The 20496-nt window shown below is 28.8% G+C and overlaps 1 protein-coding gene across 2 annotated transcripts in view; it reads right to left on the reverse strand.

The window, feature by feature from the left end:
- The window catches only part of LOC119610211 (LIM/homeobox protein Awh), a 36809-nt gene extending 19753 nt beyond the window's left edge, over nt 1-17056 (reverse strand). For both annotated transcript variants that reach the window (XM_037965373.1, XM_037965437.1), the window contains exon 1: nt 16473-17056. In XM_037965373.1, coding sequence (XP_037821301.1) covers nt 16473-16478 — 6 coding nt within the window. In that variant the 5' untranslated portion in view covers nt 16479-17056. The remainder of the gene's footprint in view (nt 1-16472) is intronic.
- Nucleotides 17057-20496: the final 3440 nt, after the last annotated feature.

Below are 20496 nucleotides of genomic sequence, written 5' to 3' on the forward strand. Positions count from 1 at the left end.
TTTCTTTCTGATTTATACTCCCAAGATCGTTGATACAGGCGCCCTCAAACCAGTCTTTTCCAGCAAGAATGGAAAATGGAGAAGAAAACAAATTTCAAAAATTTTATATTCAGAGACAGTAGATACAATATGTTTTTTTTTACTACTGTTTATACTATTTGGTTTGGCTATTTGAATTTAATATTGAAATGATTTCTTTTGTTTTGTATTTTGGATCTTTTAAATGGTCTCTAGTTTACCAAACTAGTTTTAATCTTTTGTTTTTGTTCAATATTATAAAATTTATAAATAATCTTAAGTTGACATTAATTTTTCTACAGCAGTTGTGCATTTGAATAACACACAATATTTGCCGCCAATAAAACAACAACTATCATCATATCATTAATATAAAATAACAACAACAGCAATGATAAAAAATAAACAAAATACATATAAATTTATAAAAAAAAAATAATATTTAAACTTTCTGTGATACATACATACTACTAGTTTGTTTATGGTTTATTTTAAACAAATAAAATTTTTATTTTAAAATTTGTTTGTCTGTCTGTCTGTCTGTACATACCTATGTATCCATATTTTGTTAATAATTTATGAAAAATTTATAAAAGTTTATTATACTTTTATATTTTTATTTATCTATAATAAAATATAAAATATTACAAAAATAAAGTAGAAATAATAAATGTGTTTTAAATAATAAAAAATCTTTATGCTTGTTCTCATTTCAAAACTCACTCCGGTTCAAGTCTGTTTGCTCACTTTTATATTTATACCCTACACCACTTTAGTGGGGTGGGTATATTAGGTTTGTGCTGATGTTTGTAACACACAATAATATTGGTCCTATACCCACCTTAAAGTATACCAATCGGCTTAGAATCATTTTCTGAGTCGATTTAGCTATGTCCGTCCGTCTGTCCGTCCATGTAAACCTTGTTATCAAACTACAGGTCACAATTTTAAAGATAATTCAATGAAATTTGGTACATGATCTTCTATTGTCACAGGGACGAAGCCTATTGAAAATGGTTAAGATCGGTCCATTATTTCAACTAGCGCTCATACAACTGAACCCCTGAATAGGGCTTGTAAATCTTGTAATCAAACTACGGGTCGCAATTTTGAAGATAATTCAATGAAATTTGACACACGATCTTCTATGGTACCGGAGACGCAGCCTGTTGAAATGGCTAACGTTCTATACTACCTTTGATGACCCTCATGAATTTTATAATTATAGGGTTTCATAGCCCCTATTCAAAGCCCCCTTCAAAATTTGACTTAAATGTCCACAATTTTATTCAACAATCAATGGCTTAAGTATATCTCAGGCAAGGTACAATTCAACTTAAATGCTTTATTATGAAAACTAAATCACATTTTTTTGTAACAGGTGTAGGATATTGTATGGTCGGCCTCGCCCGACTATAATTTCTTACTTGTTTAAATATTAATTTGTTCAATTTAAAATCTGGAATTTGTTGTTATATGAATGTATATTTTTTAATTTAAAAAAAAAACTTTAAGTCTTTCTAAATAGAATCTAGATTAAAGGGGGATGTATTTTAAATGAAGAAATACATGCATAAAACGCATTAAAACTTATTTTTTTTTTAATAATCCAGTGAGTTATTGACCTTCAAGTCATTTTCTGAAGCGGACTTTGTATGGATGCTAGGGTCAAATGAGACGCGATATAGACTTATATAAAACTAAGTTTTGCTGATTTTTGTAGATATGTATACTAGTACACTTAATATAACTATGAGCCCAAAAGACCTTTTCGGGTGTCCTATTGTAAGGAGGCTAGGTGAAACAATATGTATCAAATTATATTTAAAAATGCGACCTGTAGCGTATGCACAAGGTTTGTATGCACACACGGACGGACAAACAGACAGATGGACGGACATAGCTAAATCGGCTCAGAAAGTGATTCTATGCTTTACGATTGCTACTATACTTTAAGTTGCGTATAGTACTAATATTTTTGGGAATTACAAACATCTGCAAACACCAAACAATTAATCCCATCTGTAAGGAACTGTTCATAATAAATCTTAAAATAGTTTCAGAGTTTAAATATTAGTAGATGCTTTTATATTTTTATTTTTGACTTTGCAATAAATATGCATTTACCTCATATTTAAAAATATGCATATTTAAAAAATGGTTCTGTTCAAAATATTTCTAGTATTTTTGCTAAAAATATTTACCCATACAAACTATTGCATATTACAGCTTACAGACAAATATAAAATGTTTTCACATACAATATATTACGCAGCAACTCGCTAACATATTTATAATACCCACATATATTTCATATGGCTTGCCTATAATATTAAAATATTTTCCTACACAAATTATTCGAAGTCAACAATATTGAAGCCGTGCAAGCAGTAATATACGAACATGAAATGTACGCAAGCAGAGCATATATGTGCCGACGAAAACACGAAACAAAACGATAGTCGCGACTATCAGGTTACAATATTTTTACTATCAAACTTAAATATTATTTACTATAGGAAATGACTTATGGTCTAAAATTTAACATTTTATGTTGAACTTGAAAAATTATAAAATGTGAAAAATGTATGCAAGATATAACCAAATTTTATTTAGAAAATAATTGAAAACGTTTATATCTATGTATGTATGTTTTATGCATATTATGGGAAAAATGTATGCATAAAATAACCAAATTTTAATTAGAAAATGTTTGAATTGAATTATTGAATGTATGTATTTATTAAATTTATGTTTAATTTTTATGTGGAGTATTAAAATGTATGTATTTGTATTGATTGTAATATAATTAGAAAAAAATTATATAAATACTTAGAGGATCATATGAATGTAAAAATATACACCTATCCCTCGTTTTGCACGATTTCGATTTAACACGATTTTTTTATTTCTCGTGTAAATCGAGGGATGAAAAATATCTCGTTTTGCACGATTTTTTTATTTAAATGAAAACAAGCTTTCGACACAATTTATTGTAAATAAATAACTAAAACAACATTTATTTACTGATATTTAACTATTTTATTAAAAATACAGATAATAAATATTATTCTGGCAACATTAATAATAGCATTAGAAAGGGAATTTCCCGTTTGTGTACTTAAACAATATAAATACTAAAATTGTACAGGTTATTTAACAGTTTTTTTAAATAACGATAATAATCAACGATATTTAAAAGGGGATTCCTCGATTATGTAGGTACATATACTGAAATTGGTTGAATATAACTTATTTTTTTGCTTAACGGCTTATGTATTGATTTTTGCTCATAATATTTTTGTATGTATATTTTTGGTTTTTTCCAATTTGTATTGCATTTAATTTTTAAGTTTTATGAATTTTATAACTATTTTGGTTGTGAAATAAAATGGAATTGTTTATTTTTGTTTGCTTTGTTATGTTATTCACATTAAAACAAATAAAAGTATATTAAAAATACTATATATGTATACCAGTTTTTGTAATTTTTTCGATTTACACGATTTTCCATACAAATTTTTTTGAATTCGTTTTACACTATTTTTTCGGGAACGAATCTATCGTGCAAATCGAGGGACAGGCGTATTCAAATATGTATATATGTATGTAAAAAATTGTTTTTACAGGCTATATTTAAACATATTGTTTGTAACAGGATGATATGAATATAAAGAAGAAACACTAACAATAAGTTTGTAAACAGATAGTAATGCATTAGTAGTGTCTATGAAATGATCAATAATGAAGGAAATTATAGGTATTTTAGAAATTTGCAACAGGATGGCAAAAAATTAAGAGGGGACATAAAAACATAAAAAGTTGTTTTTGTAATTTTACATTGTGAAAGGTTAAAACAACAAAAATGTATGAGTGTATTACATACATATACATGTATGTTTTTCATATGCATGTGCATATACATATGTCACATTTCTATAAATTATTATTACATACTCTCAATTATCTTACAATAATGAATGAACAGGCGCGAAGAAAAAAATATATAGGTGTTAATAAATTTGCATATGCCATTACCAACCTTTTGAATTTGCATGAGAGAGACTAAATAATAATGATATTTCTTTCCTCTTCTCTCCACCACAAATTCAAGTAAAGCAAAAAAAAGGATCTTGCGTAAACCATCTTTAAGGAATGTGCGTAAAATGATAAAGTAGGAAAGAGAAGTTCTACTACAGGTCATTTTTATGACGAATGTATTTTTGCATCACACGTACATATCTTCTTCCCTCCACCAATTCAAAGGTAAAGCAAAAAATGACCTATCGTAATCCACCGTTATGGAATGTGCGTGAAAAGTAGGAAAGAAAAGTGCTGTTACAGGTCATTTTTATGACGAATGTGTTTTTTGTTATTGTTTCACACATACTTACATACATACATATGTATATACAAAACCAGATATAAATGGTGTTGCATATTTGAATATATTTTTACATTCATATGATCCTCTAAGTATTTATATAATTTTTTTCTAATTATATTACAATCAATACAAATACACACATTTTAATACTCCACATAAAAATTAAACATAAATTTAATAAATACATACATTCAATAATTCAATTCAAAAATTTTCTAATTAAAATTTGGTTATTTTATGCATACATTTTTCCCATAATATACATAAAACATACATAGATATAAACGTTTTCAATTATTTTCTAAATAAAATTTGGTTATATCTTGCATACATTTTTCACATTTTATAATTTTTCAAGTTCAACATGAAATGTTAAATTTTAGACCATAAGTCATTTCCTATAGTAAATAATATTTAAGTTTGATAGTAAAAATATTGTAACCTGATAGTCGCGACTATCGTTTTGTTTCGTGTTTTCGTCGGCACATATATGCTCTGCTTGCGTACATTTCATGTTCGTATATTACTGCTTGCATGGCTTCAATATTGTTGACTTCGAATAATTTGTGTAGGAAAATATTTTAATATTATAGGCAAGCCATATGAAATATATGTGGGTATTATATATATGTTAGCGAGTTGCTGCGTAATATATTGTATGTGAAAACATTTTATATTTGTCTGTAAGCTGTAATATGCAATAGTTTGTATGGGTAAATATTTTTAGCAAAAATACTAGAAATATTTCGAATGGGAGCAATTAAATATATTATATTCATAAAATATATTTATATGTTAATATTACATACGTATGCATAGGAGAAAATATGCATTTTGGTTACTAATATATTAGTAATTTTAATCACTGAATAGTTTACATTTTTTGGAAACTTTTGAAAATTATCTATTTTATTTTAACCAAATAAACAAATAAAAAAATAAATATTGTAATAAAGATTCAAAATGCATCAGGTTGTGTTTTCTATTCACATCAAGCCATAATTTATGACTGTCAATAAAATTTGATACAAAATCGCTGTTTTGTGTGTCTTTTGATTTTTTTTATCGCATTTAAATAATTATTATTTTAAATTAAATACTTAAACTAAAAATCGAATATTTCATATTTAATTTCTAAGTAATTTGTTGTTCTTTGATTTCTTTTGTTTTATTTGAGTTTGAAGATTTTTTTTGTTTTTTCGACAACAATAAAATTTTGTGTCATCGTGCTCGTTGGTCATTTATTTTCATGTTTATCTATTGAAATCTGTTCTTTTATTATTATTGTTATTTAAAATTTTATTATTTATTTTTTTATTTAATCGGTTAATAAATCATTATGAAATTTATGTATGTATGTAAAATATTTCTGTTCTTTGTTATTTTACCGAAAATGTTTGGTTTTATTGATTTTTTTATTATTAGAATAATATTGGAAGTTACTATTTTATGTGTAAGGCCAATGTATTGAGTGATGTCTGTTGAAGAACTTTGTTTAGTCGGTAGTTAATTTTATGTCAATTTAATTTTATGTTTACAATTTTAGTATCCACCCTTAAACGATGAAGCATTTTTAAAGATTTATATTTGGTTTCGAAAGAAATGCGTTTTTTATTTGAGATTATATAAAATATTTATATATACTATGTATGCATGTATAAGCGTAAGTGAAATGCATGTGCAATATATAAAGAATACTAGTCCGACTATTCATATCATATCAATAATTTTCGTATATTCTGAATTTACTACTGAAATAAAAAACTTTAAAAGGAGTTTTAATTTCCCACATTGATATGAAGTTAAATGTCAAATGCCACTGGTCTCTAAGTTGGTGTCAAATCCTTGTGTTACTGTTCGATACTTTATTGTTATTGGCGAAATGACATTTATTGAGGGACAAGATATAAATTTCGTTATATAAAGCACTTGTCGAAAACCAGCAAATGATCTCAACAGCCAAGCATACTCATCTCAAGTTTGAGTAGATATTCCAAAAGGATGGATACATGTATACAAATGTTCAAGATCACATTTCATGTGCAACATTAACGACAATAACCGTCTCACCACTAACTGTGTGTGAGTGACAGAACAAAGTCAAATGTACAAACTGACACTCAAAAACTTACGTGCAGAGAAAAAAAATTATTAGAACTTTGTAACATTGATAATTTTAAACTTATGATCACTTCAATCATCAACGTTTTCAACATTGCAAAAATTCGTTGTCGAAATCTAAATTTCATACACATCCGTTGTCTAAATGTTAACTAACGTGGTAAGCTCACTATTGGCAACGGATTGTTTGTCAATAGTGAGCTTACCACTTTTGTTAACATTTAGACAACGGATATGTATAAAATTTAGATTTCGGCAACGAATTGTTGCAATGTTGTCAACATTACATAGTGTTGTCGTACGTATGTATGTATATACTTTGACAACGGATGTTATTGAAAAGTTATAAACAGTTTGGTGTCAATTTGGTACCAGGCGTGTATATTTATTTTTCCCTCTATGTACGGTTAATAATGTTGAAATTCTTTTAATCACTTTCAAATGATCACTATAATCATGTTTCTTTACATTTTTTTCTCTGAGTGTATCAATGAGCCGGAGCTGGTTGGTTAAGTCTTGTCAGGACGAACGACAATCGTTACAAAACTGTCAAACACGATAAATTCAAATATAAAGTGTAAAATATTTTTATGTTTTCTGGGAAGTTTTTGTGCATTTGTTTTAATTTCCTTTTCCTAATATTACAAAAGCTCCAAAAACAAAAGCTGCACTACAATTTCAGTGTTTTGCTGTTGCTGTTGGTTCGCTGATGTTGTCGTTGGTCGCTAGTATTATTTTATTTATTTTATTCACAATCATAATATTTGCATTTGTATTTTTGCATTTCCATGTTATTTGTGCAAAAGTTTTCTCGTAAAATAAAACTAAATGTTGCAGAATGTTGTTTTTGTTGTTATTATCCATGATAATGATGTTCTTATTAATATTTTTCTCTGCCATGAGTTTTTTTTTTTTATTCGAATGCCTGAGACTTTGTCAGTCAGAGTCATTCAGTTGGTTAATTCCGCTTTGAGCCATTCGTGGAGTTTGAGTTTTGTGCGCTTTTTACTGCTGTTAAATACTTTATACATACATACATTCACACACAGACATGCTTGTATACATTTTTACATAGATTCATACAGAACGCAGTTAACCACAACTTTAAAAATTAATATTGCAAATAAATTTTGTGAAAACATGTTGCATGAATTGACATTAAGTGTTAATGAAGTTTTTTATACTTTTTTTCATTTACATCAAGTTTCTTATTCTTCGACTCTTTTACGCTTCTACATACATATTACCCTCCCCTTCCATCCGTTCCGTATTAAATAGTTTGAATGCGTTTTTAAGGTTCTGAAAAGCTGTTCTTGCCTTTTTTATTAAACAATATACGTATTTATGTATTTTTGTTTACATACAACTACAATAACTTGGTTGGCTGAATGGCTGATTTTACAGTTGGATTCATACAAAACGAATATGTATTCTACTTCCAGGAATAAGACTCTAAAAAACTTAACAGGCAAAAACTAATAGATATGTAAATATTTTGCGTTGTGATAATTGAATTGCATCGAATATATTTTGATAGTAAAATTATTTTTCTATATCGAAATCAAATAAGAAATTTACTCGATGTCGTATGCGTTATTTTGGCCTCGTTTTAATTTTATTTGACTGTAGATATGTATATTAATATAAATGAACATTCATCCTATAAGTCCATGTACTCATATGTGCTTATTTTTTTATTATTATATTCTAGATAAAAATCATTTTGTTAATAATAAATTCAAAACTTGTTAATTTTAACATTTATATATTGCATGCCAGTATATTGTTATTTACATATACATATTTATATGTATTTACATTAGTTTATATGCACAGATTTTGTACATATTCATTCTGCAAGTTTATTTCCTAGATGTAGTACATGAATAACATTAATATTAAGGCAGTTAGTTTTAAGTTATTTTATTACAAAACAAATAACATAAAACCTTTCTCAAATAATGACTTTAGTTTTGTACCAATCGTGAACCAGTAGTTACTATAAGCTGTGATACACAATTGTTAGATCTTACAACATTGTCAGAAAAAGCATTACTAACAATGTTGCAAGACAAAATTTGTAAGTTGAAACTGTTGTTAGTCATTTACCGTACATTTTACTGACAACGTTGTAAGATCTAACAACAGTGTATACATAGCTTAAGAATCGTTGATTTCGCAGGCTGAACATTTTTTAACCCAGAGAAAGTAAGTTGACTTTCAGATGGAATACAAAATTTTATTAACATTATATATAAAGTTTTAACGTCTCAAAATGGACCAAAAATCAGGACACAATATCTCAAATCTCAAATGTGATTGAGGTTTTTAAAATTTTGTCGACTATGGTACCGTTCTCACTATTTTTGACAACTCATTCTATAGGAAACTAATAAAAAGTTGTATAGATTTTTTATACATTTTCCCGGAATTTAATTTTTAAGTTAAAAGAAATATACTTATATGTACATAGTTTAGAGTTTGGTTCATAATTGACCCAAAGCATACATTTAGGGTCCTATTTCAAAGACCACCCTTATATTCATACACAGAGGGAAAAAGAAATATACATGCCTGATACCAAACTGTTTATAATTTTTCAATACCATCCGTTGTCAAAGTATATACATACGTACGACAACACTATGTAATGTTGACAACAGTGCAACAATTCGTTATCGAAATCTAAATTTTATACACATCCGTTGTCAAATGTTAACAAGCGTAAGCTCACTATTGGCAACGGATTGTTTGTCAATAGTGAGCTTACCACGTTCGTTAACATCTAGACAAGGGATGTGTACAAAATTTAGATTTCGACAACGAATTGTTGCAATGTTGTACATATGTATGACAATACAATTCATAATATGTAAATGTAATAAATAGTTATAATATAATCCGAGTGGATCGATGCATCGTGTTTTTATTGAAATATTCTTTAGAAAAGTATAATAAAGGAGCTTACGAAGGTTAATAAATGTTTACAGTTAAATTAATTAAAATTAAATTAAATTTTTGAGCCAACGTTTTTAAATGCATTTACTATAAATATTTCGTTTAAAAAATTATTCTTAAATTTCTATGTTTTAAATTTGTATTAATCAAATCTAATCTAAATAGCATTAAACTTTATTTTTCTGTCCTGTAGTAAACTACTTATAACATTCACACATTTGTAAGCAATTGAAAAAAATTTTAATCACAAAACCCATAACAACCATAAAACAAAACAAATCGCCTAAAAATACCAACTGAAGTGTCATAAATAAGTCGGAAAACAATAAAGATAGATGGATGGATGGATGGGTTTTCAATAAACCCTCTTATTGGCTTTGTGGTGAAATGCAACATTGAATCTACATGAATTTAGGATTTTAAACACGATTGAAATTGTGCATCTGTATGTATGTGTGTGTGTATAAGTATGAGATGTCAAATTTTCGTTACGGATTGTTAAGCACGGGTTGAGTGTGAATTTAACGTAAAAATAATGAAATTTGTTTGCGCCCATCCTATTTGTACCTCTTTTGTGATTACAAAGGAATGAATAATATTACAACAAAAGTAAAAATGCATGAAAATAAATAAAGTCAGGGATTTATTGTCAAACGGAAGGAGGGAAGGAAGAACATACTTGCAATATTTGAAACATACACACACACACACTTCAATTCGCACCCATATAAAAATTGTATTTGTGGTCATAAAACATATTTATTTCTATTTCTGGTGTCGCAATTTGTATACATTTATATGAATTTTTAAACATTTTATTGTTTTATTTGGGAAGTAGCATCACTCCATCAGGGCTTAACACAACACAAAGAAAACACACAAAAAGGTAATTTTATCTATAAAATACTTATGCTCATAGACAAATATAAGTATCCTTAAAATGCTGTTGCAACAAACATTTAACACATTGTCTTTTCTTTGGTATTGCTGATGACGGAGTGACTTCTTGGTGGTTGTTGCTTAAGAGTAACTAATGGTGGTGAGTAGTGGGCATGATGTTGTCTTGACTCATTTGTTTTCAATCTAAGAGTCCTTAGAGGCTATTTTGCGGATTTTCGATGCTTGAGCAAACAATACTCACTTGAATTCTTTTGTTCCATTTTTTGTTTCTTTTCTTAAATTTCTTTAGTTATAATGTGTAGTGTAAAACATGCGAATGTGTAGTGAAAATATGTATTTTTAAAACCGCTACAACAATAACAACAAACTGTATTTACAGCAATTTCAGTTTTATTTAATACAAAATCTTTAGTTTCTAAATTTGATACAAAAACAATAAAAATGTTTTTTTTCTGTTTGTACATTCACAATTACCTGCTAAAAATCCTGCTGATTTTGTTTCATCCAATACTACTTTACCTAGGAACTTCTCGTCTGGCTGTTATTTTTGTTGTTGTCGTAAGTATTTGTTTGCCGATGCATACAAATAAACAAACTAATTTCGAATTCCGTACCAGGCGCATGCGTAACTGACCATAAAGGCAACTAAAGGTGTGATTTTTAACAGCCTCTAATTCCTTAACAATTTCAAAAACCCTTGGTCACCCCGATGTTTGTGTTCGAACATCAATTGTCACAAGTCAAGATGCTGTGTACTTTCTTTTCTTTTTTTCTCCTTTAATATATTATGTTTTCTTTTTGTAGTTTTCTTAAAAATTAAGAAAACACACTCACGCACAATGGCAGTGGCAATAAACAACAACCGAAGAAAGACAAAGAAGATTAGAAATTATAGATTATGGTCTGCCAGAGGTTTGTAAGTCAATTACGAAATCCTCTTGTTATCCTTTGTTCACAAAATCGGTTTATTAATAATAAATTGCTATGGGCCCGATAGTTAATCAATATAACAATAAGAAATATTTGTAAAACTGGACATCTGTAAAGTGTGCTCGTCATACTAATGCAATTGTCAAAAAAATCTTTGCAGTTTTCTATCTCAAAAAAGGTGTTTTTCATAGTTTTTATTTATGCACTTATTTGGCACGCGCATTTGCACAATTGGGAAACCCCGCTAAGTTAAAACTATCTGAAACTTTTTCAGCTCAAAAGAGTCAAACACATATTTAATAAAAATATAAAATTTTAATTTAGTTTCAGCTGTTTCTAAAATTCTTATTAATATGTATTTGACCGCAATATTTAAAATATTACACAGAAAATGTAAATTTTGTAAAAAAAAATAATAATGACGCCATTATTAATTTCTATCATCCCAGTTTTAAGTGATAAAAAATATCTAAAAATGAATATTTTTGTTAAACTATAATAAATTGATATTTTCATAACGATGAGGCGTAACTCAAGCAGTTTTTAACCTTAACAAAAAAAAAAAACATAAATATAAAACATTTAAAAAATAACATTAATTTTATAATTTATTTTATTATTATACAAGAAAAAATATTTAAATATTTTGTTTGGAATAAAGAGAGTATGTCAGTATAAAAAACTACCAGATTTTTCAATTTGTTTTGTTGTTGTTTTTCTTAAATTTTTATATACAAAAAAATACCAATTTTAATAAAAAGTGAGTTCATAAATTATTATAGATTTTTCTTCGTTTTAGACGTTTTTGTTTAAACAGAAAAAATAACTTCATGAATATTCAATAGAATATTTATTTATGCATATTAATTTTCTATATAAACATACATACATATGTACATACATGTACATATTGTATTTAAATACATACATATGTATAGATGTATGTATATAGATTAACCAGTGTATGTTTATAAATATATATTTAAATACTCGTGTTTACAGATGTGGCTTTTAAATTTTGATTGTCAATATAAACTTAATTTAAGTTTTGAATTTCTTAAATTTTTACTTTTCAAAATTCAAATTGGGTTTCTCTCTAAACAAAGTAAGAGACCCCATAATTCTACTTTATATGTTGGAAGCTGTGACAATGAAGTATATTTTTCTTGCAATAAATCCGTTATTAGCCAGCTGAGAAGGTGACTTTGATTTTATAATTTTATAGTGTCCGACTGATTAATTTAATTCGGTCGAATCTATGGTCCAAATTTACAAAAGGCCATCCCTATGGGCAATTACTTCTCAATCTTTCAGGCAGAGGTGTATGCAATTATCATTTGTATTACAGAATGTCTGAGAAGAAAACTGAGAGGATTAAATATATTTGTGATGGCTTTACTATCATATTAAATAAAGTCGGGTTGCGTACTTGGCCATAAAGGCCACTCTGGACTCAGAGAAGATTGTCTGGCAAACAATGTATCCCCAAAGGATACCAGCACATTCTTGGTAATAATGTGACGAGACTATGCAGATTCTGCGAAATGCATGATGAAACCTCTGAACATGTACTTTGTGACTGTCGGGCATTATGTACTCTCAGAGTGAGACTTCAGTGGTTTAATTTTGTGCGTGTAAGGGTTTGTGGAGACACAATATATACCTTACCTTTATAAACTTTTAATTTTTTAATTTTTAAAAAATTGTTAATTTGTAATCATCTTAAAATTGAAATTTTGAGTTTAGAAGTTTTGTAGTTTTTTCAATAAAAGTTTCAATAGAAGTTCTTTTAAATTTTTGATAAATAAATGTGTTTAATTATACACATTTAGATGGGTAGCAAAATTTGGTTCACCTGATATAATTCACACTGATAGAGGACGTCAATTTACATCAAATAATTTCCATTGCCTAACACAATTTTTGGGATCCAAAATCAAATTTTCAACATCATACCCCAATCGAACGGTTTAGTTGAACGATTCCATAGAACATTAAAAGCTTCAATTTCTTGTCATGAAGACTCAAAATGGACAAAAGTTTTACCATTAGTATTGTTGGGAATACGAGTATCTATAAAAGATTCAATAAATTGCTCTCCTGCGGAGATGGTTTATGGTGAAAGTCTTCATCTTCCTGGACAATTCTTTAACAATAATACCGCCATAATGAACAGCAATGACTTTGTAGCACAACTGAGAACAATAATCTCAAGAATAAAACCAATTTCCTGTTCTAGTAATAACAAGCCTTCAGTCTTCGTCAACAAAGATTTAGAACAATGTACCCATGTTTGGATAAGGAGTGATCTTATTTTGAAACCACTTCAACACTTTGAAAAATACTTCACCAAAATCGATAACGTATCGATATATCGTTTAAAGCCTGCTTTCTTAGAAATTCAATCTTCCGAAATTAAAGAAGACAAGAATGAGAAAGATTCTACACATAAAGCAAATTTAAAATCAGTATCGTTTTCAGGTTAATACATCTGATATAGTTTTTGAATTACATATATACATACATATATCCTAACATACATATTAATATTTTTATATAAGAAGAACATATGTATGTACATATCTCTAAAGTGACACTGTCAACCTTTGTAAATTTTACATAAAGTAGATATATAAATATGTATGTACACATGTGTATATATCTTTTATATGTATGTAAAAATGTGTTTATTTGTTTGTGGACTATAAATGTAACTTCTTTAACCAAATTTGGAAATTATTAGTATCAACAACACTTTAAACTGATTATCAACGCTAATGAATTTCAAGCTAAAATAAATCCAGTAAATAAAAAAATTTAAGCTGTATAAATGGCTTTTTATAAATGGAAACGTGACCAAAAGAAACCCCAAAAAAATCATTTAAAAATGCGTAAAATATTATAAGTGTGGGTGGTATTTATCATAAATATTTCCAGTCTTTTTTCATTCGTGTACGATGAGATGGATGGATATTCTTATGGATTATCTGTGAGATAACAACAACAGTTACAACAAATGCAAATCATAACTAAAGTTGGACCATGATTTAACGAAAATTTTTTTTAATAAAGGCTTAAAAACTTAACACAAAAAATGTGTTGAGGGAAATTAACAACAAATTGAAGCATTTAAAAGTTATCAAAAATACACAGCGGGATAGCGGCGTATTTGAGCGCAAAATATCTGAGCATTATCATTGCACAAAAAATCGATTAAACACACGATACGTAAATGATATGATTCATATTGAAATAAGATGATGAGAGAAAATGTTTTTTTTTTATACAAAATGAATTTCTTTCTTTTTTGTAAAAGCACAGATAGGAATTCAATCATTGTAAGACATTGAAATATATGTTAATATTTATTATTGTAAATCCATCAGATACATTGAAGTAATCATACTTTTAAATTAATTCATTGTTTCATTGAAAATATATAAATATATTTAGAACAATAAGTTAATGTTTTATAATAATATAAAGAAATTGATCTATAGGTTCTGACAATTGTCAAAAACAAATTGTGCTAAAATAAGTTAGATAAATAACAGAGTGTATAAGAAATTGGGCGATCATGAAATAACCTATTACTTTTCTAAATAAACTTATCGCTAAGCTTCAATTGCTAAAAGTTAAAGTATTATTTATTAACTAAAAAACATAATTTATGAATTTATACTTTTGTATCTCTGTTACAAGTAAATAAATAATGTTGTGAATGAATTTTACTCATACAATGTAGAGTTACGTACAATTTGTTTACGAGGCAGGGTGTAATAAAAAACATCATCTTACTTTTTGTTCTTTTTTTGCTGCATCACTTCCAAAGCGTATGGAATTGAATTTACACGAATCAATAAAATAATCGACAACATGAAGATGTTTTTGTTTAGTTAGTATTTTTTTTTTTTTTGTTTGGCTTTTTCATCGATGATGATGATTTTTAAAATCACATCAATATCAGCGTATGCACATCATCAAATCTTAACAGATTTGTTGGATTATAAAATATCCTTCCCCACACCGTTCGATCGACTGACAGACAGACAAAACCAGTCGTACAACGATTTATCCAACCATTCATTCGACAACCAACAATCTTCATAATAAACTGTATTTTTATGTGTGGGATCAATGCGCTGTTGTATGCCAATATCCAGCTGAGATTTTCAAAGCTTTGATCTGCAAGACCCGCCTGTCAATAAGATTTTTGTTTCTTTCTTTAACTTTTTTTTATTTATTTTCTTTGTTTCTGATGGGTTTGTTTTGAATAAAACTCTCATCGCTTACTTTAGTAGAAGTATTTAAGTGGTTTTCTTCTCTTACTTTAATGATTGATGCAAAAGCATCTGAACGACAGGAAAAATTTAAAGAATTTTACTTGCTTAAATAGCTCGATGAATAATAGACCGACTCGGTTTGTATGGAAATCCAATTTGTGTAAAAATATACAAGATTTGGATCGACATATACAAACATCGGTGAATTATAAACAGATTTCAGCAGTAACTTATAAGTGTAGAAGTTATCATACAACAATTGACAGCCCCTTTTGAAGCGGGTAAAATAATATGGGCTCCGCTCATATTAGTTTTAATTTAGTTTTTATATATTCATAAAATAATTTACTTTAGGAAATGTTCTCCCCTTCAAATACCGCTTATATACAATCCCTAAATGATGCAGACTTAATATTAGATGTCTGCTCTTCTTTACCCATATTGACACGTTATCGTCTCAAATACTAAGAGACTATAGCAAATTTAGCTGGCAAACCCTTGTAATGTATAAAGGAAATCAAAGCTTTTAAAGATTAACAGTTCAATTGCTTTGGAGCTGATAAGCGGGGATACATAAATTGTTATCCATGAGAGCTATTAGTTACAGTTCCCAGAGAACCGAAAGTCTATTTTATTATTTTTGATTTTACTAGAGTTTTATTATAAGCAGTTATAAAAATGTCTGATTTATCATCAGTATTTTCAACTATATAAACCACATTTATAAAAATCTTAAGAAGTCGATTGAAATTTTTTGCCGTCGCATTTCTTAATCAAATTCGCATTGACATATCTTTAGTTTGCAAAACTGGAATTCAAATATTTGTTACTACCGCCGGTAAGAAGAAAAAGCTGAAAACTGGTTAACGACGTACCTTCATTTTAAGTGCCTCCACAATTTTGGCGGTTTTTAATCCAAGTGTTAAATATAAAATTCCAATTATTTCTATTAGGGCCGTGTATTCCAACAATTAATGATGGAAACACTTTTCCGACACTCGTTAAGTATTGAACTAAGTAAATATTTTAACTTTTTTTTTGTTTTTATTATTTAATATTTTGCAAATTTTTATTAACTTTGTATGTTAATATGATGTATGATTGTATAAGTATTATTATTATTATTTCATTTTATTTTGATACATATTTTTCTTTTTTCTTATTATTTTGTACTTTTTTTAAATTATGTACACATACATATCACTTTTTTCCACAATTTTAAATATTATTTTCCGTTTACACGTTTGTTGTTTTTCACATACATTCACATGTATTTGTATTAATTATATTGGTAATAATGCGATAAATAAGTAACACGGCTACAATTACGACGATATATTCCAATACGAAAGAGTTTAAATGAATTGAAAAGAAAAAAACACGTCAAGCCGAAGAATTGAATTAGTGCCACACGCCACACAAATCCACCAACGTATAGAACGTCGTTACAACGCAAGACCACTCGTTGAACTAACCAAATGGCTGATGGAGAACACAAAAAGCAGTCAGCCGTCATTCAGTCAGTCAGTCCCACACACAAAGCCAGCATTCAGTTTTGGCTCAGTTAACAAAAAACAATAAACACTCAAACGGATGGAAACGACTACAACAACTACAACCACCACACAACAATGATATGACAAAGATGAAGGCATGCAAACAAATATTACAAACACATAACGTATGAATGTATATGTTTGTATCTGTGTGAAGTTTTTGAGTGTGGCTGACCAACAACCAACCAACCAACAAGCCAGCCAACCAACAACCGTACAATCAACGATCATCATAAACTTGGCAACAAATATACAACATACATACGTAGCCAAGTACACCCATACACTCAAAATATCCACTCCATACTTGCTCATGATGTTTTGCTCTCTTGCTCATAATTCAGAGCAATGAAAACATAGATACTATTGCCCAAAACAAAAAATAAACAAGATACAAAACTAGGAAAAATATAAAACCAGAGAACGCACACAAACGCCCATTCACACGATAAAATTACATCCAACCATTTTTTCAGTCATCCACCACCATAGAGGAAAAGGAAGCAAATTGCAAAACGTACAATAACTCAATGAATGTGTATCTTGGAGATACGTGAGTAATTCTTTATAAACTTAAGGGTGGTTTTGATTGGCTCTGACGCGAGAGTTTAAGTACTTTCACTACTGTGGCGCCGCCTTTCTTTCCTACAATTGCACTATCTATCTCTCCCTGAGTAGGATTCAAAAACGAGTTCTCAAAGTATTTATCATTCTGAGTGGACTTGAATTTTCACTCGATTTCTTCTGTAATGAGTACGCAGTCGCGTGTCATAGGTGAGTGAGTATAAACAGCAAGATTCCATAAGAAAACCTCTCACTAGTGTAACATAAAAACAAAGAATATGGGGTATCCTAATCGCACAACATTATCTTGATCGGATTTCAAAACACTTGTAGCTGTTTATTTACTTTTTTTAAGTTATTCATTTTCAACAACCACAAACAATTTCTTGCACTTTCAGAGCTCCTAAAGAATGCAATCTTTTGAAATTGCATTAAGATTAGAATTTTGATTGATGTGGGTTTATACATACATATAAGTTTGTATGATAATCGAAAGCATAGCGTTTTATATTTATATTCTAAACTAATGGTATACGCACAATTGGGACGAACGACGAATTTCGTATAGCACGACGAACTAGTCGACACAAATTCGTTGCGTAAATTCGTCGAATGGAACACAATCAAATTATTCGTACTGTGAATTCGTTTTAAAATTTGTTTGTTCGAAATTGGAAAAAGTAAGAAAAAGGAACAAAAATTATATTTTTGTGAACCTCCACGATTTTGAGATAATTTTAACAGCTTTAAAATTTATTCGAACATTATTTCGTAATTAGAAATGTAAGAAAGAACTAAAATTATATTTTTGTGAATATCCCCAATTTTGAGATTATTTTAACAGCTTCAAAATTTTTTCGAACATTACTTCGAATTTTCGAACTTAATTTTAAATATTCCAACATAGCATTGTAGTGTCATCAAGTGTACTCCAGACTGCCAAATTTCAGACAATTCGGGCCACGAGAACTGGTTTTAATGGCTTTAAAATTTTTTCGAACTTAAGTTCGAATTTTCGAAAATTTTATTTTTAGTTTTTATTTTAAGAGCATAAAAAATTTTTCGAACATAACTTCTAATTTTCGAATATTCGAACATAATATTGTATTGTCATTAGCTCTACTCACAACCGCCAAATTTCAGCAAATTCGGACTACCGGAATTGGTTTTAAAACAATTTTCCCCAATTAATTCGTCGTTCGTCTGCGTAAGAAATAGAAATAAACCTATCGCATAGTTCGTTACGTACGACGAATTTCGTCATACGCAATGATTGTGTACATTTTCATATACATACTCAAGTGTGTTTTATTTCTGACGACGAATATTTGTTCCGAAAAATTCGTCGTTCGTCCCAATTGTGCGTATACTATAATTTACCGAGCAGGGTGACGATGACCATATGCCCGTTGTAGTGTAGCAGACTAGAATCGAACCCCGAGACTGACAGGCTAGCACACTACCAGCTGTGGCACCCAGGTCTTTATAAAATATTTTGTTCGGAGGGTATTATGCGTTTGTGCTTATGAGTGTAAATCACTAAAATATAGGTCCTACACCCACCTTAAAGTATGCCAATCGACTCAGGGCCGATCTATATTAGCGATTAAATTAAAATTAATTAATTTTTAATATAAGCATTTAATTGCCAACTCAAAAACTCGCTCTCAAAATCACTTTCTGAGAAATGGTTATTGCGATACAAGCATTAGCAAAATCTCATCAAACCAAACCAATTCGTTGAATGAAATAATTCACTTAAAGTTCTGATAACGTTTACTTCTGGTTGACACAGTGGCCAAGAAGCACGCGAACAAATGAACAGCATTCTCACGCTCCAAACTTGTTATACACACGTACACTAGACTCTGCAGATGTGTTATTTTTTCCAATTTTTTTCTTTTTCTGCATCTTTTGGATGTATGTATGTATTAATAAAAGTTGTTTGTTGCTTTATCGTACTTTATATAGTAACGCCCCTTATGAGCGCCATATCATAATCAGACAACACCCCACTCATACTCATACTGATACTTACTGCGAAAATACGTGAATACTTACAAAGTAGTTACACACAAACAATACATAAAGATGTGGGTATGTGTACTACGTACTTGTAGATAGAAGAAGATTTCACATCCATTCAGTATCCATTAGATGTATTTATTTTACTTTGTAGTTGCTTAAGGTGAATAGGGGTTTTCTATATAAAATTTTATGTTTTCTTTGTGTAATAAATTTGTTGCTATAGTCGAATAATCTTGTGTCTCGCTTGCACTTGTAGACAATTACAAAATGAATGTCGTTTCTGTCTTTAGTCAAGAACGAGTATCTTATCGCTTTGTTTGCCCATCTGCAATAAGTGATTATGAAACATTAAAGCTCTCTCAAGTGTGCGATGCTGTGCTAAATATTTAAATACCTTTCAAAGTAAAGAAGAAAGATGAATAAAAAGAGGCTTTAGCTTTTCCGTAAAACAGCAAGTAAACTGCTTTCAGACACTATTAAAGGATTAAAAAAAAACACAAATTATATATCAATGTTTGAATAAGATGCCTTTGAGAGCTTTTTCTACTTTTAACAGGAATCAAAAGGAAAAATGCACTAACAAAAGCTTTGTTGTGCACACTTATAAATCGTTTGCAGAGCTGCAAATTGATTAATTCAATTTGTGTTTAATGTACAAAGAAATCTTAATTAAAAATAAAATCTATAGTACATCAAATCCGAACAAATACACCTGGGCCACTATCTGGACCTCTGACTTGCTTATTTTAAG

Source organism: Lucilia sericata, unplaced genomic scaffold, assembly GCF_015586225.1.
Source record: "Lucilia sericata isolate MDLA Ls3-8-SP2 unplaced genomic scaffold, ASM1558622v1 Contig000000F_arrow, whole genome shotgun sequence".
In the NCBI taxonomy this organism is placed as follows: domain Eukaryota; kingdom Metazoa; phylum Arthropoda; class Insecta; order Diptera; family Calliphoridae; genus Lucilia; species Lucilia sericata.